The 24,712-nt window shown below is 36.1% G+C and overlaps 1 protein-coding gene across 1 annotated transcript in view; it reads left to right on the top strand.

Moving 5' to 3' along the window:
• Positions 1-24,712, top strand: part of pde4ba (phosphodiesterase 4B, cAMP-specific a) — a 176,378-nt gene that overhangs the window by 112,431 nt on the left and 39,235 nt on the right. The window contains 4 exon segments of the mRNA XM_051896307.1: positions 19,445-19,639; positions 21,626-21,662; positions 21,758-21,828; positions 23,375-23,424. Of these exon segments, the coding sequence (XP_051752267.1) occupies positions 19,445-19,639; positions 21,626-21,662; positions 21,758-21,828; positions 23,375-23,424 (353 nt within the window).

Genomic DNA, 24,712 nt, shown 5'->3' with positions numbered 1-24,712 from the left:
TTACTGACTGTGTGAATGCCCCCGCACTCCGGATCTTCTTGTTTACGGCTGAGCAGCGGCCACCGTCTTCCTGTTTCTGAAAGTACAGAGCTGCGGTACACACAAGAGACACAGTTTCTGCTAGGTGTGAGCAGACCTATGATACTCGACCCCCCGAGGAGGTAGAAGCGTGACTGACTGACAATGCAACCAGAGACTCTCACTAACAGATACAGTGACCCTCTCTCTGCTGCCCTGAGTCCCTCCAGCGTTTTTAACTGGTGGAAGGATGAGTTTAGAGTTCAAAGAGCTTCCTCTGGACAACTCCTAAATCTGTTGGGAATTTAAATATGACGGATTTTAACCTGCCAGAGAACAAGAGCTTCCTAAAGTCCTGTCTAAGTCTGGGCAGCTTCGCGTACCGTCGCCACTCTTGGGTCTGGTAAGCACAAATGTGGGTGGAAGGTTGTTGTAACCACACAACAGACCTGTTAGTTTGCATTAACTGATTTAGCTTGCACAACTTTTTGTAATGGGAAATTGAACTAATTTATGTTCTAGAAGATTGTTGCACACACACACACAGTTGCACAGTGTTTTGAGGGGATAATGTTAAAAAATTGTGCCGTTACAGTTTTAAGGTTATCCACTGATTCACAGCTTTTATGTTTTGAATTGTATTGGAGACTAAGGATTTTGAAATACTGAATTTTACCTTTTAACTTGAAAGTGCCTGCAAACTGAAGTCCAGGTGGATGGGTTTAATTTTATTCATCCATAGAGTTCTTGGCCTGGTGGGAGAGTGCTGCTGTGAAAAGATTTTTCTTCAATATGAGAGTCAATTTCTTAGAAAATCAACTCTTTTGCTCTTGAAAAGTCTGACCTTTTGCCACTCTCTCCCATTCACTGTCTCTGAGCTTGACATACTATCATCACTCTCTCTCTCGTTGATAGCCAGGCTCAATGGAAGAGCCGTGGTGGTTGATTTATTGCTTATTCAAGCTTATTCAAGCTATTCAAATATATTCAGTATAATAAAGCAGTATATACATTTTTTCTCCTCTCTGGCCTACACAGAACTAAATAGGTGGTGTTTCCACAATCATTCCTTGAGAGAAATGCTTGAAGGTGCATTCGGAAATTTCCTTTTTGTTTTGCTGGCTGATACAGGAGTCATCCATGGATGTTATACTGACACCTAGTGGTGTGATGTTGCACTTTGCAAAAACAAAAGGTGTTCGATGCCATTATAGAAATGTGCTATTCACAGTCTGTCATTATTCAGTTGTGTAAGTGTCCAACAATATAGGTGTTACCCAGGTAATGTGTGTAGTTTTTAGCTTGTCATGTGATCTCAAAATGGCCACCCCCATGAGGCGACCCTTTCCATGTAAAATAAAATGGTTTATAGTGAGCTACTGATATAACTGGAGTCATAAGTGAATGCACATGATTTTAAAACTACATAACATAATTCTATAAATAAAGGCAGAGTTTTTGTTATAGGAGTCCAATAGACTGCCACTTATATATGCTTGCATTGGGATTGACAGGATTAGATGAACATGCTCCCCTCAAACTTTTAATTTCAGAACCCATTTGTGAAGGCTACACACGGGCACACAAAAGGCAGCTGTCATGCCTGTACAGCAGATCAGCTTACAGCATGCTTTGCGACAGGGTCATGGAATACTCTGCGCTGCGCATATCGTGTCCAACAACAGCTCTGACCCCTCTAACGGTGTACAAGTGTCTGTTATAGAAAAAACCCTATGTTATTGTTATATCAACATACATCCAGAAAGCATTATGATCTTGTGGATTGAACTAACCTACATTCTTTTTGAGTTTAGAAATCAGCATGTTTTAAACCAGATTTATATATATGCCAAAGTATTTACAGTACGCCGTAGTAGTTTTATATTTGAATAAAGTATATTTTAAATAATATAATTTAAACAAAATTTTAGCGTCTCGCTAATAATGTTTCGATGGATGAGGATTGCAGTCAAGATAAAGACGATTGCGGTGACGTACAGGAGTCGTACAGTAAGTGAGTCCGTTATTGATTGCGCAAACAAACCGGGTGCACTGATCGCACATTACATTTATGCACAGATGCATTTCAGTACATTCACATTGTTTCCACACACATTCAGGATAATGTTTGGATTTGTCAAGTGTATGTTGCTGTGTTTAGTAATTCTGAATGAATCCGTGTACTGTAGTAGGCATACAGTATGCAGTCAGGTCAAGGCGGTTGGTTTAGGGTTTTTTTTTTTTTTTGGCATTTCCATGTGGTTCTGTTTGGTATTGCAACTTGACATGTCTAAACTGTAAACAAGCTCTTTGCTGTTGCACTATACAAATACTGTACACTGTGAATTCCGAAATATTTTTTTCATGGGTGCTTTCGTGTGCGTACATTTATGAATTATTACAGTTATAATTTATGTATATGGACTCCTTGTGTCATTTGGTTATTTGGTGTCCCTTTGGAGTCTCCAAATGTCCTTTTTTGGAAAGACACCTAAATTTACCTTGAAAAAAGCTTGCAGAAAATACAGTTTTGTGTGAATCAACCTTCAATTTGATGGTTTACTTTGCTGTATATAGCAAATGATGACAAAATTAACATGTTAATCAAGATAAATAGTGTATGCTTAATTTGATAAGGGTGCGATTAATGCAATTAAAAATTTTAATCTATTGACAGCCCTAATATATACAGTGTATATATATATATATATATATATATATACAGTATACAAGAAGTGGGATTTATCACACAAACCAATCATATGCAATTATAACCAATCATATCCAATCCAAGCGCAATGGAGGCATTGCCTCCTCTCACGTGACTTTCCCCCATTTATTCTCAATTACCCCCCATCAAACCCACCGCACACTTTAGGGGGTCTAGTCAAACCATTTTTTTCAGTTCACCCATTTTTAAATCGACCTGAAATGTAATTCACAGCTCCACATTCCTGTATCTCCATTTCCACATCTCACCTCTAACCTAAGTGAGATTTGAACTGCATTACAGATGGAACTGATCCCAGTGCTTTAATACAGTCTATTTGCTCTATTATGGAATACATTATGCATTAAGATGTAGACACCCGATGAGAAGCGGTTATGTGTTATTTTTATGATCAGCAAGCTGTTATCCTAGTAGCTGAAACATAAGTGCTATCCTGTGTTTTTGCCAGTCAGATAAGCTTGTATAGAGTGAGCAGTGAAAGCATGTAGATTGGGTCCACTGGGTTGTCAGATAGCCGGCTTCACAGTGGGAGTCAGGCCCTTTTGCCTTCTAACATTAACCTCACCATCTTCTTTACTTGTGCCCATCTGGTGAGATCATCCCTTAATCTGTCCTTTCAGTTTCCCCTTGCCATCTCATACTAATTTCCACCAGTTATTTTCTTTTTCTCACCTTTCCCCCTTTCTAATAGCCTTTTGGACTTTCTTTTTCTTCTAATGTGCTTTCCTTTGCTCACTGTAAAGCAGTAGTTCACCCAAAAATGAAAATTCTGTCATCATTTATTTATTGGCCATCATTTTGCTGTGCTCTATATTCTAATCTTCTGAAGTAAAATTTAAGTCATTTCAGTGTGTTCTTCATGCAATTATCAAATAGCTTTAGATAAACAAAGTGTTTCCATTTATGGATATAAAAGTGGAAAATTCTGTCATCAATTATTCACCCTCGTGTTGTTCCAAACCTGTAAAAAAAAAAATATATATTTTGAAGAATGTTGGTAACCAAACAGTTTCGGTTCCCAGTGACTTCCACTGTATTTTTGGTTAATTCCCAATGGGAACCAAAACTGTTACCAACATGCTACATAACATAATCTTCTGTGCTCCAAAGAAAAAAAGTCATAGAGGTTTGGAATGACATGAGGGTGAGTTAATTTTCATTTATGGGTGAACTATTCCTTTTAGTGATCCTCTCTCTCGCTCTCTCTCTCTATCTCTCTCTCTCTCTCTCTCTCTCTCTCTCTCCTTGGCTGTCCTCTGTCTCACACCTGTCAGACAACATCAAGGAATCAAAGAGATGCATGAAGCTACTATTGGACGTGTTAGATTGAATTAGACAGAGCAGGTAAACAGAGGTCTGTGCTCTTTGATTAGAAGCAAGAGAGTGAGTGTGTCACATGAATCAGTGAAGTATATCCTAGAGTGACAGGTGTGTGATGTTATGCAATGATTCAGTGATTTTGAACACATTAAGACAATATGAGACAATGATGTGCTGGTGTTTCCAGAGTGGATGGTAAAATATTTCTGTAACGCTCCTCTGTGAGCTCTTATTAATACTAGTTATATTTAGAGAGAACGATTGACACTAAAGAATAATATTTAGATCTCTGTCATCTTATGTATTTGACTGATAAGTACTCCCACAGATTTTGTTCATTATTTTTATTTTAGTGTAATCCTGGCATTTTTATTGAATAACTGTATGCCTTTCATATTCATTTTTTTTTTTTCTTGAATGTTAATGGTATTCACATTTTAGATATCAGAAATGTTCCTGAGCTGTTTATAAATTTAATATGAAAACTTTAATGAATTCATTTTTAAATCAGTATTTAATTCATTCTTCTTAACTATAGACCTTATGTAGCCCCACCCCTTTTCAGCGATGTGCTCGTTGCGTTCTGTCTACCGGTTTGTATTTCCACAGCATGAAGGTAAGATCTTACGGATTTATGAATGAACTGCTCATTTTCAAAATCTTCCCGGTTTACTGACATTTGTTATGACATCCGCTTCAAACATTACATTTAGCTGACAAAGTCAATATTTATTGGAATAAAAACAACACATAGTCTTTTTCACTACAACTTCAAAGGAAGCAAGAAATGTCGAAACTAGTGCTAGATACCTGGGGTAATTTTATGTTATGCTGTTTGCTAGCCTGGCATAATGATCTCATCGTTAATACTTCTCACCATTTATTCCGAGGGTATGACCAGTTATTTTCCTTATATCCATTTTCTTTAAAGTATCCTGGAAAAGGGGGTTTGACTTGTCAAACAGTGGTGGATTTTTCTGGACGCAATGTTGTCTGCCATTTTAAATGCGCAAGCCCTTAAATTAGAACGGATTCTGATTGGCTGTCAGTGTTTTATCGTTCAACAGCTGGGAAAAAAATTCTGAAAGTGATCCTAACAATATTGTTCCTCTATATCGTTATAGTTATGGCTGTGAACAGTGCTATTCTTTTATATTTAGAATGATTTTTAGAACTATATCTTTATCGTTCTCTTTATAGTTACCGTTCTTGGTGTGAACAGGCCTTTAGTCCTTGAAAATATGTTGGGCACAATAATCCAAAAAGCAACCATGTCCCCCAAATGCTGTTTTATATTGGTCAGAATGATTCCCAATCAGTTTTGCTTTCTCACTGCTTTGTAAGTGGAGAGATTAGAATATTAATTTAGGTCATACATTTATTCAGTCTTTTATGCATCAGTAATGAATTATTTGATACCTCATGCAGACATCAGATTGAGACTCACAAACTGAGTTTATCAGAATTCATACAACGTACCTACTTTGATATGATGTGCCGTAGGTTTTTAAAGGATTAGTCCACTTTCAAATAAAAATGTCCTGATAATGTACTCACCCCCATGTCATCCAAGATGTCCATGTCCTTCTTTGAGCTAGTTTGAGACGAGCGTTTGTGGTTAAAACGTATATAATTTAGTATTTTTTTTTAGAAAATGACTGATCATTTCACTAGATAAGACCCTTATTCCTCGTCTGGTATCATTTAAAGCCCTTTGAAGCTGCACTGAAACTGTAATTTTGACCTTCAACCGTTTGGGGCCAATTGAAGTCCACTATAAGGAGAATAATCCTGGAATGTTTTCATCAAAAACCTTAATTTCTTTTCAACTGAAGAACATCTTGGATGACATGGGGGTGAGTAAATTATCAGGAAATTTTTATTTGAAAGTGGACTAATCCTTTAAGGACAATAAATGAATTTTTCAAATTGTGACAGTACTGAGTTACTGTATGATATACTGAATAGAAAAAGAGTAATAAAACAAAACGTTGGAAAAAACATTTTCCATAGAAAAAATTAAATCCTAATATTTTTGACACCCTAATTCATGTTTTCTGTATTTTCTCTTCAGTAGTTCTTGTGGAGTACTTGAGGTGAAAATTATAATCAAAGATAATTTGTAATCAGGTTACTTAAGCGCCTCAAAGTCAATCTCCAATCAAGCCCAGACACCGTCAGAGAAATACCCATGACATTAGAACTGAGAGCTGCTGAGCTGCGGTCCTCTTTTAGTCTCTTGCACGTCAATGCTATTCAGGTATCAGGGTGTCAAGTATGAAGGTTAGATGTCAGTAACGACTCAAAGTAACCAAGTAGGTGAAGCCTGCTTAGTGATTCTGAGCTGTTTCGATTCTCCTCAACCTGTTTGTAGCATTATAAGGTTAGTCAGTGACCTACTGCTGTTCGCACTGCCAGAGATGTGTGTCCTTTCTACATTCTGCTGCATTTCTAATCAGTTAAAAAGAGAATGTTGCTTTTTAGTAACAATCAATTGATATTAATTTAATTAATGAACTTAATTCTCAGTACAATAAAACAAGTGCACAAGCTTATGGTTAATGTGTGAGAAATATGTAAAGTGGGATTTTCTTTATTTGTAAAATGCTGCCATCTAGTGGCCAGTAAGGTGTACTGTCGTCTTAAATGTTTTTGGCATTCTTAGTACCACCACATTCTGTAGGTTTCTGCACACTACAAACCCATTATCCTTTAACAGCCATGTCCCTTCGTATGATTTAAATTAAACCTTTTTCATTCTTATTTAATCACAGGTATAGGCCTAATCATCATGCCTTCTGAGGCTAGTTTAGTGAATGAAGTGTATGAAGTCAAAGACATCTCATTTTGAACCTATTAGGTTCTTGGATGTTTAAATTTGACAAATTTTGATGAATATTGTTTAACTGTTTCGTTTTGACAGGCAGCGTTGTGACATTATTTCACACTGAGTCATCCTCTGCATTCACACCAGCCTGTCCGACTCATTCTTTCCTTTCCTATTATCATCAGCTGTACGGCAGACAGATCTTCCCCTGCACTGCCATTGTCTGCTCTGTTGTCAACTCAGCCTTCACACTTATGAATTGTTTACTCTGTTTAACTTCATGTGGCTTTTCACAGCTTCATTTCCTATCATGGGCAAGTAAGCATCTATGACGACAGACCTGTGATCACTAAGGGATTTTTTTATAATGACTAAAGATCTCTTTAATCCACCCGCCGCCACATCATCACAACGATGACTTGTAAAGTGGAAAGACTCGTAAGGAGGAATGTTTGGAATGTTTTGTAATCCTATAACACAGAACACATTTTCTTCTCATTGATGGTACTATTTTACTATGTGTTATGGAACTTAATGTGCTCTTGGTGCTCTATTCACGTGCCTATATATGCATGTGAACGAAATGCAAGACCAGAAATGCAAGCTCACGTAGTTTTGTCCTCCACTGCATACCAAAGTACAAATATGATAACCTTTGACCTGTGAATTCAGATAGGACAAAAACATTTGACCAATAGAGGATCTAAGCGTCACAGATTGAACTCTTGGCAAAATTCACAGAACACACACTGAAAGGCTGCATATTTTGCAGTGTTTATGGTGTGATGTTTGTATGCTCATAGTAAATGTGATTACAACACAAGAAACTCACTGCACAGAAAACACTTCTACCACAAACTATCAACTTTACTTTTTTGCGTCTAACTATTTTGCAAACAGGCACATAGTATGGATAGAACATATTATATAAGGATGCATTGATATGAAAATTCTGGCAATGTGATTAGCTTGATTGTTATTTTCATTTTTTTTTTAACCCATTAATAATATAGACAAAACATACTATATAATAAAAAGAGGCAATAATATTAAAATTCTGTCAGATGCGATAAGCTGATAATTATTTTTATATTTTGACTGATAAATGGACAAGATTGTTATTTTTATTTTATTTTATTTTATTTTATATTATTATATTATATTATATTATATTATATTATATTATATTATTAGATATATATTAAAGTCTAAATAAAGTAAAAATCAAACCATTTTTAAATTGTTTTAGTGAATTTAGGCATCACAACATTACAATGTACAGTATAAAAGTTTATATTCATTTTTATATTTGCTAAAAATTACATTTAACATTATTAGTAGTATTATTACATGCATTATGAGTTTTAAAGATTAGTGGGCAAAGATCACTGAAATGAAAACTAGAGAAGATGAGTATGCCAATATCGACCAGTTCTGATAAACTTAAAAATATGTATCTGTAATCAGTGTTGGGGAAAGTTACTTTTAAAAGTAATGTGATACAATATTGCATTACTCCCTAAAAAAATAACTAATTGCATTACTTAGTTACTTTTATGGAAAGTAATGTCACGTTACTTTTGTGTTATCTAGGCTGGGCTTATTTATTTGTTTTTTAATAACAAAAAATATTAAAAATCTATTTTTTTGTCAAATGTTAATGCCCTTTCACATAAGAAGTGAAATTAATAAGCTTCTGGCAGAAGGAAATGCAAATTCACGCCTGTACGGTTAATAAAGTGATATTAAATACATAAAGTATATGCGTTATTTATCATATTTTATTATTGTAGGTTTGAGTAATATTCTGAGTTTGCATTTCACTGTTTTTATTTATTTTGAGGAATACTGAATACACCTTACTCCCGATTTCTCTTAACATGGGGACAGGAGAGGTGTCAGTCAATAAATGGGAAAATAAAGTAACTTGCGTTAATTACTTGAAAAAGTAATGCATTAGTTACTTGAAAAAAGTAATCTGATTACGTAACTTGCATTACTTGTAATGCGTTACCCCCAACACTGTCTGTAAAATAACTGCTATGGTTGATATACCTATATATATTTATATATTTTACTTGTCATTGAATGTTTTTTAAGTAGTTTATGCATTAGAACCTTGCAATAATCATTAGCAATTTAATTATGGAATGACATACCATTTGCGTATAGTCAGTGCGCCTGCATTTTTTTGAATGTAATTTGATGTAAGTTGCTTTGAACAATCATTACAGTTCATAAGTCTTACAGCAGTTCATCACTGAACTGGAAAGTGTTTCAATTCAGAAGTTGCAAAGAGATCCAAACCAACACTTTCCGGTCATGGTTTGAAGCATCCAGAAAGAGATAAAACATGTTAATGACCTTTCTTGAATATAGAATGTTCCTCATTAAATCAGGCTGCATGTATTTTGTTAGTGTCTACAGCTGACATTTAGGAATGAAACTTCTCATTTGTTCAGACATTCCAACTCCTTGTTTAGAGCTCCGCCCCAGGTTTCATGTGCGACCGTGTTCTCTTGCAGAGAGCTAAGTTGAGTGGTAGCGCAGCTGGACTTCAAAAGGAAGTGGCTGTGCGGTGAAGTTAAGCTCTGTGGGAGGGCACTAAGTGTTAGGGGAGTCATGCAGGGGAGACATTACTAGAGCCACGCTCAACATCACAGCGGTGTGTCTCAGGGCCATGCTCCGCAGGTCACCCTGCCACAGAGGCAGGGTTCATTTTGACTTCAGTGAGGAGGTGGTGAAGAGGCTGCACACCTCCACCTTAAGGTTAGAACTAACGCCCTCTTTTTCTGTATCTGTTACGTCTCAGGCTCTGTCTGGTTCACATGCTTTCACACACTGTCTCTTACTCTCTTTTTTTTCCCGCTGACTTATTATCACTTACATACTGTAATGTGCTAAGTACTACTATAAATATGGGTCACTGCTTGCCCATCTCTCCGCCTGTCTACGTCATGAATTTCTGTCCCTTTCTTCAGGACACTTGTCACACAGCGATCAAGTGTCATCTCTTGTTGCGTATCTTTTCTTTTGAAACAAATCTTCATCTGTAGTATCACTTTCTGTACTTTTTCCTCTTTCTCTCCACTTTTTTCTGGGCTTCTTCTTGAGTTCGTTGTGATGAATTGTTGTTGCTCAAGCAGTTTGTGAGTGTGTTTGTAAGTAAACTGAGCTCTGTGTTTATATAAGAGTCAGATTGTTCACAGCTGTTGTACATTTTCCATCAGTCTATTGTGTGCATGCATTGGATCAAGCGTTATACATGCTCTATGTGCTTGTGATATCAAATGATACATTCAGCTCCACTGTAATTTCACACCTGAGACCTGTTCTTGCTTTACATTGTCTGGATAAACATCACCACACAGCTTTATCTCAATTCCAATCCAAAATAACCTTCCCAGACATTTTGCCCTAATTGGGAAGAAAAATTGGTTTTAAGCACCCGCTCGTGAGAAGTTTAAAACCAGTTTTGTTTAGAAATCTTTTATTTTTTCTTTTCTTTTCTTTTCTTTCTTTCGACTTTCGACTTTCGACTATTGAATGGCTATTAGTCATTAATTTAAGCCATTAGACAACTAATCTCATGTTTATATTAATTGAATTACTTAAATATACTGTGGAGAATACTAAACCATAATGAGCGTTTAATATATAAAGGCGTTATAGCCTATTTTGCACTTAAGCGCACACATAAAGCTTGCCGCAAAGCACCGGCAAAAGTAAGGATTATGAATGTGTCAGAAAAAACAGCAAGGAGACATTTTAATTGCTTATTAATAAACTAGTGTTTTCTGAGTCAGTGTCGGCTGCAAAGATGAAGTTGATGATGCTGCATCGCCATCTCCGCAGTATAGTGAACGAGCCTAAAGAGAGAAATGCAACTTTCATACGAATTATATAAGCATTAAGCATATCTTGTTTATTTGAATTGGTTCATTTAAAAGTAGACATTTCAAGCTTTCTATAGATATATTTCTCATTCCTGTGAGGCAAGTAGCCTATACACTGAGTTCCGGTTCATTTTTATGACGCGCTCCAGTTCAGGGAGACCGAGACGGCAGAAAGCGTATCCTGTTTGTTTTCTTTATTTTACAAAAGTTATTGTGAGTTTACACAAATAAAAGTAGACAGTAAACATTTACAGTTTCGAATGATGTATTACTCTTATCTGAATGACCAAAAATGACGGAGTATTTTAAATTGTTTCCGCTGTTATCAGAAAAGTGATTGCGCCGACAGCTCAAAGTCTTGCAGTAAGTGTGCTATACTTTACACTTTGTAACACTTGGATATGCTCCTAATAATAGCGCACATATATCTAGGTTAACGTTAGAGCAAATAGCCATGCAAAGTTACTAGTACTTAGGCCTACTTTCTTTCTTTCTTTCTTTCTTTCTTGCTTACTTAAAATCAGTTCTGCTATTTGTTGCATGTATCTGTTTTAAAACTGTCCTGTTTGTCCGTGTGTATGAGTGCACTGTTTCTTCAGTTAGGAATTTGTCGTTGTGTCAGTCTGTAATGCGTGTTTATATACACTCTAATTGTCAAACACATGACTGAATGAGTGTATGAACATCTGTGTTTACACACAGCGTGCTCTGACGTCCGGACAGGGTGTGTAAATGTCTCCCATGACTCCAAATGCCAACAAAGATAATCTCCACGTTGGGTGGATTTGTGCTGAAAGGCAGAAATGTGTGGCTTGAAACTGAGCTCTGCGAAATACCTTTTACCTTCGCATGGTATGTTGCCTAGACAGCATATGTGGATTGTTTTGAATTGGTGACTCTGAAATGCAAATTTTGAATTCAGAGATATTTCTTTGGATCATATTTATGAAATCAAATCACTTTTGTCACTCACTCCACCATACAATGCATAAGTGTAATGAACGATCATGTGTAATGTAATTTGCACACACAATTTGTACATTGTGTATACAGTAATGTTTTCCTGCACTCGCATACACTACAGTTAGGAGAATGTTACATACTGTATCTACGATGAAAGTCTCCGATGCATGTTCACGCAACAATGTCTGCTCTCGCTTCAGCACAGCACGCATGCGTAGTGGTGCTCTCGTGAATGTGCATTGGAGATTAATATTTTGTAAATAAAGTGGTAAATTATGTTTAGTTTTTTTGTGCAAACAAAGCACTCATGTCACTTCATAAAATTGAGGTTAAACCATTGGAGTCACATGGATTACTTTAATGATGTCTTTACTACCTAGTTTTCAAATGTGCAAAGTGCTTTGAAAGGTTCAATTGTAGTGCAAATGAACTGGACGCTTAAAATATACACATGTATAATATACAAATGTTACCTTAAGGAATTATTTTTTACTTGATCTGACCCTTAAAAGAGACTTGACTGAATTGAATGTTTGTCTAAACTTTTGTATTCTGGTTGATTCAGTCATATGAAATAGTTTTTAGTTTAATAAAAACCTTTAAGTACAGTAGATGCTACATGAAGGTGCACAAAATGTGCTACATGAAGCCGCATCTGACAAAGATTGTTACAGGTATTTGTGTCATGTCTTTAGTGCCATGTCTGTGTGGTTAGTGAACTGAAACCAAATATAAAGTTGACATTGGGACCAAGGAGTTAAACAAGGCACCAGTGATTACCCCAGGCGGTGTTTCTCCTGCGATTAGTCTATTTGTAACGCTGTGGCTGTAATGAGCACACAAAGGAGAATCCAACAAAAACACTTTATTATTAACCAAAACTAACACGCAGGAGATCACAGGAGTAATAATAGTTAAAAACACAACCACATTAACATAAATGAGACCGAACACTGAACAGAGAAACCTAAGGGCTTAAATACAGAGGACAGAGTAATTAACAGAACTAAGAACAGGTGTGGAACTAATGAGTAACTATGGAAACTAACCATGACCGGGAATACAGGCAAAATGAGAACAAGGAAAACAAAACCAAAACACAATGAAACTAGAACTAAACATAGCCCTGACACTAATAAAGCTGGCAAAAACAAACATTCACTTGCATACCAACTGATTTACTGAAAACAACCGCATCATCTTAAATGGTCCCTAGAGTAGGGCATCTATTTGTTCCGAAAATATGTCATGGAAAAACAGCAAGCATTCTGCATTTTTCAGTCGTGTTGAATGCCATTTAAAGCGTAGGTCCACAGCCTTGAACATTCTCACAGACTGGCTCATATGAACTTCCCTCTTCTGTCAGTAGAACAGTAGATTCCAGTGCAACTTGCCTTTAGAAGTCCCCTTCTTCCCCACAAACATATGATCAAATCTGACATTACAAAATATCTATGATGCCTGATAATGTAATAATTGAATTGCTTATGTGTTACAGTGAAGTCCATTTTGTAATTTTGTCATTCAATTCCACTACAAGACAGAGGAACTGAAAATGTAGGCTATGTGAATCACAGAGACCTTTATTTGAAAACCATTATAATGTCTCCTTGTGTAAAGATGGACCATTGTTAGAGTGGTGGAACACACACTGTAAGTGAAGTGGACAAGCAAAGAATATCTTTTTGATATGCCCTACATAAACTATTGTTGTGTTGTGTATGTGCTAGACAGTGACTCAACACCAGTCACAAGATAATTAGATACTTACTGGAAACAAAACCTCCTCTTTTTGTTTCATGGTGAGAATATAAACATCAGACAATATTTATTCTTTTTAATAGCTGAAAAACATTTTCATTAGCTGCCCTGACAAACATATGATACTCTGTCTATGCACAAATATTACAAATCAAAACAAATGAGGCAATCACATACAAATGTTAGATCTTATCTTTAAGACAAGGGGTTATTTGTTGCACTGTGGTCAGCTCTGATGTCAAGTACTGTATTATTGAGCTTGAAATTGTTGATGATAGCCATTCACGTCACATTAAATATATTGCCTGGTCATTGAACAGTGTTGTTATTGTTAACTAAAACAAACGAAAACTGTTAAAATTGTTTTTATTAATTGAATTAAAAAGATTAAATAAAATAACAAATATTTAAGGGAAAAACCTAAACTTATTTCAGATTTTTAACAGTCGGAATAAAAAAGTCACACACAACCACGTCAATCGGAATGAATTGACCAAATCCGATTAATGTTACATTCAGATTAATTTGGAAACCTTTTCTAATCCGATTGAAAGGACGTGTAAACACTTGATTGGATTAAAAACCAAAACGAAAAATGAACTCTGGATTAACTCCAACTTTTCTTTAAAAGTCAATCTCGAAAACGGCGTAGAAAATAAATTAGCAACAATATCCTCATCATTAATGTTTCTTGCGGTTTCCATAGCGAATAGTGCTAGCTGTTTTATCAGCTGTTTTTTTTTTTTTTCGATCGAGTTCCCCACATTGGGTGGAACGCGTCATAAATCTACTGATAACAAGCCCCACCCATTAAAAGGGACGATATGATTAGTCAGTTTTCCTGTCATTTGAAATTCCTCTCTCATTGACTTGCTATGGCTTGGCCCTCTGTAATTTCACAGTTGGATCACCAATCACAAAGCTGAAAGCGTTAGGCGGAAACATCCTAATATGGAGAAAACGGACACCACCACAACACAACTCAAACTGGATAGGCAGATTTGAAGGGTTTATTTCCTCAAAAAGTTTTAAATGTTTATTGTCAAATTATAAATTCCTAAAATAACATTAGAAATTATGACTTTTTATTAAAAATGTTTTTAGTTTTTAAACTATTAAGTTTTTAATTAAGTTTGTAAATATTATTTTTATAATAGTTTAGGCCCTTTCTGAGGGCCTAGAGGGCCCTGATGGTTCCCCACTGCTCTATATTCATGCAGTGTGGGCATGTCAAGAAATCAATTCTGAATTTAGGCTTGTTACATATAAACGCGCACATCGACCTGATCTCTTTATTTAGCTTTCTTGTAAACACTACATTCAGATTCATCAATCGGAATGAATTCATTCTGAATGGAATGAATTTTGTGTACATAGAAAAAGTCTTAGGTCTTTGAGTTCAGCTCAATATATATATATAATGATGACTCATCATGCACTACACATTTTTGTCCAATCAGATGCCCTCTAGAATGAGAAAGTCCCTCCCCCTTGGAGCTTATCATCTGTGATGTAAAAGCTTGTTAGGCTATTAAAAATTGTCAAAAATGCCAAACTTCCTAGTTCAATAAGGAAAATCCTTCATCACAACACAGAAAACTGCACTCATCAATTGATTTCATGGGGTCTTTAAGTGCTCAGCCAAGTAAAGCTATTGACACTTGTTCTACTTAACTTTATGATTGTTTATTCCTTCCAATGTAAAGCCACTATCACCTTTTACATGAACTCTGTAATAGTAATGTCATGGGAATCAGAGATACTGGTTACAGCTGAGGTCAGAGGTATCATTTCCTGGTAGCTTTTTTCAGTCTTAACCTCTCCGGGGAGCTCAAATGACCCAGAGTATATATTCTGCTTTAGACAGGATTGCTACTCAATGAAGATGTCAGTCAGACTAACACTGAAAGTTTCTTACAAAGAATTTCCATTGAAAGGATATTGTAAAAAGTGTGCAATGAGAAATGCCACTCTGTGGATCATGTTCACAGTGAAAAAAAAACACAGCTTCCATTCAGTCGGTTTCAGTGTAAATGTTTGTCTGGCTTTGTCATCTGATTTATTTCTTTTGTTCAGCAATTGATGTTGAGTCAAGGGCAGTTATTGCTTTATATCATAAAGTCTTGTGTATAGTGGAATGGTCAATGAATGGCTGAATGTATACCATAAGGAGATCAATTACCTAAAGTTAGGTCTGTTTGACACAGTATATATAAGCAGTTTCATTTACTGGCTTGTCGCACCCTTCCTGGACGTCATTCACACTTGCAGCGTAGCAGAAGCATTAGTTTTCCTTATTAATATTGCAGTGTCTCACTCCACATATCTGACTTATTATCTCTTTTATCAAAGGCATTTGATTTATTATTTTCAATTGTATCGTACCTTTGTGAGTTATGTGTTAATAACAACATCAAAAATTATAATTTAAATAGCGCCTTAAGAAACCCAAGCATGCGTCAAAAAATGCATGACAGGAAACAACTGCAACTGAAACAAGAAGAACAAATACCAAAAAAAGGGACAACCTACATTGCAAACAGAAACACAAGAGACAAAAGAAAACACAAGATAGAAACATTTGTGACAAAATGAGAGATAAATTGATTGTAATCATAAGACAGAGTCAGAATGCATAAACACTTCAATATGATCAAGTAAACAGATGCGTTTATAATTGAGTTTTGAAGATGGGAAGAGATGAAATTTCACGGAGATGCCAGAGGGAGGGAATTCCAGTATCTAGGGGCCATGGTCAATTTATTGTCCAAGGAGGACAGTCTGAACTTCTGAACTGTACAGACTTTGCATGTTATTTCTTAATGATTATCCATAAATTAATATCTTATTTGTATCAAAAACTGGGTTAACATTCTTATTGGCATATATGCGGTATCAATATCATTAGCCAGGTTTCCATTCAAGGATTTTTTTGCAAAAAAAAGGTTTATCGCTTCAAAATGTTAAGCGAAATAGCTGATGGAAATGCTATTTGTCGATAAGATTTCTCAAATGTCGACAAAATCTTTTTCCCTTTATCTCTAGCACATTAATTCTATGTCGATACTTGAAATGTCACAAAAGTTGTTTTGGAAACACTTTTTGTCGAGAAAAAGGGCTTTAAAGGGATAGTTCACCCAAAAATGAAAATTATCCCATGATTTACTCACCCTCAAGCCATCCTAGGTTTATATGACAATCTTCTTTCAGACGAACACAATCCGAGATATATTTAAAAATATCCTTAGTCCTCCAAGGTTTATAATGGTTGTGAATGGTAACTCACATTCTGAAGACAGAAAAAATGCATCCATCCATAAAAAAAAGTAATCCATGCGGCTCCAGGGGGTTCACGACCGCACGCAGAATGCGCAAGTTGACTTGCGCCAAATGAGTAATCCTCTGACGCGATGTATGACGCAGGATGTAGGAGTATCGTAAGCTTCTCACGGTTCAAACAAAAATGGCTGGGCAACAAACTCAAGCTCCTCTTCTCTTATATCGAAATCCTCCGACATGTATCTTCAAAATTTCTCGTTTTAGACTTCTAATTTGTGACCAGTGTTTTGTTTTGCTCTCTCCTTTTCGCCTCCACATTCGTCATTGCGTCATTGCATTCGGGTCAAAGGTTGCTCTTCCGCCCAAATTGACGTGCGCAATATACGTACGGTCGTCCACCGGAAGCTCATTATTCGAATTTATAAAGTTTTATATATAGATATTTTTCTTACAAAAACACATCTCTTCGCTTCAAAAGGCCTTTATTAACCCCCTGGAGCTGTATGGATTACTTTTTTATGGATGGATGTCTTCAGAATGTGGGTTACTATTCACAACCATTATAAACCTTGGAGGACTAAGGATATTTTTAAATATATCTTGGATTGTGTTCGTCTGAAAGAAGATTGTCATATAAACCTAGGATGGCTTGAGGGTTAGTAAATCATGGGATAATTTTCATTTTTTGGGTGAACTATCCCTTTAAAGGGATAGTTCACCCAAAAATATTTCACCCAAAGATATTTGATGTTTATCTGCTTATCTGAACGTGCTCTGACAATGGAGGTGATGTCTGGCACTCATTGAAGTATAAGCCGTGAGACATCACTTCCGTCATCAGAACGCGTTTTCAGACCTCAATTAAAATATAATTTTATCTTAAATAAATTAGTAAAATAAAGTGGTTGACTCCTAAAGCTCTAATAGAATTTTAGAAATGTTATGTGACAATAAGCCTCAGTTAATGCAGACGATTTAAGTTAAATACACAAATAAAATGTTTTAGGTCACAGCTGCATCTGTCTCTGAAAAAAAATCAACAGCGATTTGATGTTTTTGATCGGTTTGATGTTACTGAGCTCTGAAACCATAAGGAGTACTCTTTTGCTTTGAATGATCTTTTTGCTTTGAATGCGTTCTCTGCCATGTCAAACCGCAACTGGCTCGACTGCATGTTCAAGGTGTTAAAGATATGCAATATGCAAAGACTGAATATTTCACTGTATCAGTCTTTTTATGGACCCTAAACATTTTTGCATACAGGACAAATGAGCTGCTCTGTATCCAAACCTGCGCTTCTTCAAATAAAGGCAGTAAAGTCCTGTTAGATGAGCTGCTCCACTTCACTGTCATCTTCTTATATTTCTTATTTAATAACAAATATTTAGGATGCAAACGCTAAGAATTTGCAATATACACAAAATTATGTATGGAAACGGCTCAAGGGAGATTTTTTTTAGCAATATAGCAAAACTTATGCAACAATGCATTTTTTTTAAGGGATGATGTCATCACACACCATTTTATTGGTAAAAGGCCAACTGGATGGAAGCAGTCTTGATATAACAAATTTCGCAAATATTTTTTTGCGCATATTTGCTTTATCAGTAACAAAACAGGGCAAAAACTGGATGGAAACTTGGCTATTAATTGATTGAACACAGCACTCAATCTAGTTTGTCTTGAATACATTTTCTCAGACCATGACTGCAAGAAAGGTGCTTACCCCCTTTCAAAAATTGTTTGTAGGGTTTAAAAAGATGATAACCCGGGGTTAAGCACAGTGTGAAAAGCCCAAATTCTCTTGACGGTTGTTGTGAATGGCAGGCTAACAGGAAAGAGGGGCACAATAGAAGGATGTTGATTCAGTGTTAGCTGCTGTTATCAGACGCCGGACCTCCGCGTGGACCAGACCATTCAGCGACATCTCAATACCTCTTATTATCACTTGAGAAATATTCTAATAGAATTATCAGATTCATACATGTATGTGTGGTGAGTATGTGTTGTAGTAAATTTCCGATGGACTGCAGCAAACTGCAGCAAAACAAGGAACTGGCTGTGAATGGTTCTCTTATTCCCTAGTTTTACTTTAGAGCATTTTTTTTACATTGAGATTCTCCAGTGCATGAGGAGCAACAGTGAAAGGTCACCAAACCTCTGGCGCTCTGAGTGTAAAGACCATCGCTACTTCCTCCTGGTTAGATCTGAAATCACAAGCACATTTGAACTGAACACAAGCGTCTTTTGAAGCTGTTTATTTGAGTTGAGCGTAATGTGTTTCCCCTGCTTCTCTTCTGTTTGATGTGGGCTGAGACCATCTCCACTATGTTTCCTTATGGTTTGGAAAGATGAGACGTGTTTCCGCCCCAAGTGCTGGGAATCTTTGAGACTTTCCAGAGCTCTCTGGTCCCAGAGGACAGCTTGTGTATTTCTCCTGAAATTTTCATTAAGCTATATATAACTTATCTTGTGGATGGCCAAGGTGAATTAGTCCTGACTTGTTTTTAGTTTTGAATGAACAGTTTTATTCTACAGTAAGACAAAAATGCATTTATATAATATTATATATGTTAAAAGGACACCAGTCTAAGTCCATTAAATTACCTTTACCTTATTTTTAATGTATTGTTTTTTGTGCCATTGCAGTTTCGATGTGGAAAATGGCCCGTCTGCAAGCTGTAGTCCTTTGGATCCCCAGGCCTCACCAGGTTCTGGCCTGGTTCTTCACACAAACTTTCCCGGCCACAACCAGCGGCGAGAGTCCTTCCTCTACCGCTCAGACAGCGACTATGACCTCTCACCAAAGTCAATGTCTCGAAATTCTTCTATCGCCTCAGAACTGTGAGTATAATAATATTTGTCATTGTTTTAAATGTATTAATAGCCAGTGTTGGGGGTAACATATTACAAGTAGTGAGTTTCGTAGTCAGATTACTTTTTTGAGTTACTAGTAAAGTAACGCATTACTTTTTCAATTTACAGCAAAATATCTAAGTTACTTTTTCAAATAAGTAACGCAAGTTACTTTTTCACATTTATTGACTGACAGTCTCGTAGTGAGAGAAATAAAGTGCAGAGGTGTTGTGTGCGCTGTGTAAACATGATGGTTATTGTAGCTCTAGACTAAATGTGAACATGCATTTACTCATCTCACTTGCACGAAAACATTCAGTAATACTCAAAATGAATAAAAACAGTGAAAAGCAATCTCAGAATTGTATGCAAACCTGTAATAATTAACAATATTAATTTACACAAATATACTTAATGTATTTAATCTCAATTTATTAACCAGTGTCTTTGCTGCTGACCTTCAATGACCTAATTCAACGATACTAATAAGCAAACTTACTTCAGATTAGATTTTGAAATAAGAGTGTTGAACGTCCTTCTCTTGCATCCTATTCTTCTTTAATCCAGAATGCCAGCACATCTGAAAGGTTTTTTTTGAGCTGCGCCCTCTACTGTACAGGTGTAAATATGCATTTCCTTCAGCCTGAGGCTTATTCATTTCACTTTTGGTGTAAAAGGGGCTTAACATTTGCCAAAAATAGAACTTTTTTTGTTGTTATTAAAAAACAAACAAGCAAGCCCAGCCCAGGTGAGGAAAAAGTGACGCAAAAGTAATGTAACACATTACTTTTACTAAAAAGTAATGCAATTAGTTACTTTTTTAGGGAGTAACACAATATTGTAATGCATTACTTTAAGTAACTTTCCTCAGCACTGTTAATAGCTACCTTTTATTTATTTATTTATATCTTGGCTTGTCTTCTAAACTGGACTGGGTTCTGGGCACTTGTCTGCTGGTTAGGCTGAAAGACCAGCTAAACCATCTTAGATCAGCTAAAACTAACAAATCACCATAGGCTGGTTTAAGCTATTTTTTATTTAGATATTTTTATGAGAGAAAGATATGTTGTAACTCTGAACACATTTTCCTGCACAACACATCTTTTAAGTAATTATTAAATCATCTTCACTAATGAGTCAAGTTACTAGGAAACCACTTTAATTTGCCACCACATCTAAATCATTCAGCATCTGGTAATCTGAGGACCTTGAAGTTGTTTAATATGCCTTTTTTCTTCAATGCTAGGATTTCTGTTTCCAAACATGTCTGCAGGGTAAAGATGGAGGCAAGGCTTATTAGTGAAGTTGATTTATGCGCTGTTGCTCACGGCAGTGAGATTTGCATGCCAGGACGTATCTCAATCAAGGCCTTATTTCCTAAGCCTTCTGGCAGTAACTGCCTGCAATTATATAAGAACACATTTTCCAGAGTCTTAGATGCCAAATATCTGTTGAACCCTGAGGAATGTGCTGGATTGTTCTTGGTAACCTATTTTTTTAATGCCATTTAGGGTCCCGGTACTGAAAAGAACCTCTTTTGATAATGAGTCTGATTTCTAATTCCATGGAATATGAAATAACATCTGACATATAAACTTGAAGTCAATGAATTGCTGTTCGCAACCCACTTTACTTCCGTAATGTGATGTATTTCTGAGTGAAACTAAATATTTAACACAAAAAAATGTAGCCAGACCAAATGGGAGTTTGCTAAAACAATTAATAGCTATTTGGTTATTAGTTATAACATTGCGTGGCCTAAGTGATGTCAGCGGAAAAGAAAAAGTAATTTCAGAGAAAGAGCAATTTTTCTTTTTTGGAAAAACATTCACCAGTGAATTATTCACAATAAGACCAGGAACATCCATTAAGGAAGTAAATAGGGTCAGTTTTGATTTCTTGTTGACTTGAAATAATAGGTTTTGCTTCGTTTAAGTGTCGATTGCTCAAGATGTTATTCCCTCTTGTTTGCAGGCATGGGGATGACCTGATAGTCACACCTTTTGCTCAGGTAAACACATCAGTGTCACATTTCTTTAAGGATTACATTTCAAATGGACATGTCCTTTTACCTCACAATTTTATGTTATTTCTGACTTTTTCTAGGTTCTAGCAAGCCTTCGAAGTGTCAGAAACAACTTTACTGTCTTGACGAACGTTCAGTGCACATCTAACAAGTGAGTATTATTGTAAACAGAAGCTATGACATTAACCAAACTTAAATAGACAATTCAAATAGACAAAATCCAAACCAAATAAATAAACCATTTTACATTTTCAATTTTACAGCTGAGTTTTTAAAGGATTGTTTTGTGTTCAATTCAGAAATGTCGCTCGGTTAAAAAAAATGCACATGCATTAATACAATGGGTGTCTATGGGGCAAGACAATGGATTAAAAATTAAAAATTGAAATATACACTGTTTCATCACAAATCTAGAATAGAATAGAATCTTCTACTAGCCTGAGGAATAAAATCACTTAACCTGTGGAAAGATATATCCCTTCTTTCATCTCATCTGACAATGTAAAGCAACCAAACCATGTAACTTTCACATGGTACATGAAGAAGCCCAGAGAGGAATATGATGTAACTATCCACTAAATACTGTTTACATGGGGCAAACTCCACCAGCAGGAATTACGTCAGAATCGCAGACCATAAGTGTTAGGAACAATATTTTTAATGCTGCTGAAATGCCAATTTAGTCTTTAAAGCTCAAAAAACACATGTTAGTTTATGAAATAATTGACAAAAGTGCTGTAACAGCAATATGTGCTTCACATCTCTGTTTTTAAACGTTCCAGAATGCCTGACCCCATACATAGACTGCCATTGCATTACTCCAGGGGATCGGGGAACTTATATAAACATATAGTTATTTTTAACTAACTAACTATTGTTTTAATACTGTAATAATTGTGTTAATAAAAATATTATAAATGAATAAATATAAATAATGTAAAATACAAAATAATGTTTTAATAATAAATACGACCACAAGAGGACAGTCTTTCCAACCATTTGTTTTATGGACTCGGCCACCCATGCACACTGACATTTAACTAGAGCCATTTTCCACTTAACATGTCACCGGTTTTCAAGATTTCAGTCCTAGCCAAAAATCACTTGCCTACTGTGAAGATTTTCCAGATGCCCCTAAATTCCATTTTTCCACCTAAGCGATGAGGGTAAACGAGGGAAAAGGTGTTTATTCGCTGTTATTCATGGAAGAATTATTTCCACCTTCCAAGTGACCATGGATCTGCGTCAGGGCATTTATACGGCACTGTTAGAGGCTTTTGTTAGGCTCTTTGCTAGTCTATCCAAAGGGCAACCCAGTTCAGATGAACTTCTAAAGGAAATTCTACGGAAGTATATGCGGAAAAGAGGACACACCCTGTGATATTATAATAATACTTCTGTATTAAAGGGGACTGTCACATCAAATCCATGATTCACTTAAGAAAGATATATTGCAGAATGCACAGGCTTGAAAAGAGTTTCTTTCATTATTCTTTAATGTGGAAATATGCTCTGCTGTGACATGCATCCTGTTACAATTATAGATGACGCAATAGAATGACAAATGGGTGTGTTTTTTTTAAATACACACAGAATTGTTTGAATTGCAGGGGTTTTCTGCTTGTGTCATACAGTAATTGTTTGTTTGTTTTTATTTGGCTACAATTTCAGTAACATTTTAACATTTCCCCTTGCAGGAGGTCCCCCGTATCCAACCAGCCCCCCATTACCAGAGTGTGCCTACCTGGTAAGTCCACATATAATTTCACATATGCATAAATGTATACTAAATGCGGTCCAAAAGTCTTTTCAGATTTAGTACAGTTTTTTGATTACAAATGATATTAACAGCAAACTGATTTAAGTGTAAAGTGAGTGCAGACTGTTAAATATTGACTATTCATTATAGTTCCTAACATGTCTTTGTTTTAAATGGTTCAAAATACTAAAAAAAAAACAAAAAAACATGGTGAATCCCAGATTTTCAGTATGCACTCTTTTAATATAGAGGCATTTCCTTTGCTTTTGAAGTAACTCCATTTTAAAGATCATGTGTTTGTGTGTGTGCCTGTAAACACGTGTTTTGTTGTGGTGTGTGTCCATATATTTTTAATGATAGAGAGACCTCTTGCCATGCTACGTGACTGCCCACGCCGTTGCCCTCTTGTATCCCTCATCATCACTCATCTCCACCGCAGCTTCTACTGATTGGCCCGGCAGTGTTGAAATGTTTAGTAGACTCACGTACACACACATTCAAGCACGGTGCCCATATTAGTGGCTGTTTTGTCTAGCTGTACAGAACGTGTTAGACCATAGGAAAAGGCCATGGCTGATACGTGTTGGTCTCTCACACGCATGCACACCTGCCAAACACAATAATGTAACGGACAACAGCCTGCCACAGCCGAAGGTTTTGTAACGGGTGGGAAAATTCCTCATAGTTCACTCTCTGTCCTTGAGGATGGCTCCCAGTGTGATATCAGAGAACACGCCAGACAGAGATTTCAGAAAAACTGTAATCTATGCTAACTAAACAGAGCAAGGCCATTCACTGGAGCCTCTATTATACAGCCCAGACTGTTTCCTTAGAAATGTCAAGAAAACCTTGGCGGACTGAGGTCATTTCTGAAGAATAATAAGAGAGAGATTGTTCACATTTTGTCAAAGACTAGAAGAAAGAGGCTTCATAAAAACGCAATCTTTAGAAGGTTTTGTTTAATGAAATGGAAGAAAATGATGTACAGTAATTGACTGTATTCCTGTAACACAACATTATGTATCAAAAAAGCTAAGAAACAAAATGGCAACACTTTATTTCGATGGTCCACTTTAGGCATTCTACAGTACTAACTTTACATAACTTTGTAACTACATGTCAACTAACTCTCATTAGAGTATTAGTAGACTGTCTGCTTAATTTCTGCTAACACTTTATCTTGATGCTCCCCAACAGACATTTTACTGACTATAATGTTGTAAGTACATATCAACTTATTCTACTAACCCAAACCCTAACACCTAACCCTACACTC

The sequence above is a fragment of the Ctenopharyngodon idella genome, chromosome 6 (genome assembly GCF_019924925.1).
Source record: "Ctenopharyngodon idella isolate HZGC_01 chromosome 6, HZGC01, whole genome shotgun sequence".
Lineage (NCBI taxonomy): Eukaryota > Metazoa > Chordata > Actinopteri > Cypriniformes > Xenocyprididae > Ctenopharyngodon > Ctenopharyngodon idella.
Note: the sequence above shows the minus strand (reverse complement) of the source record. Positions and strands in the feature narration are given on the sequence as shown.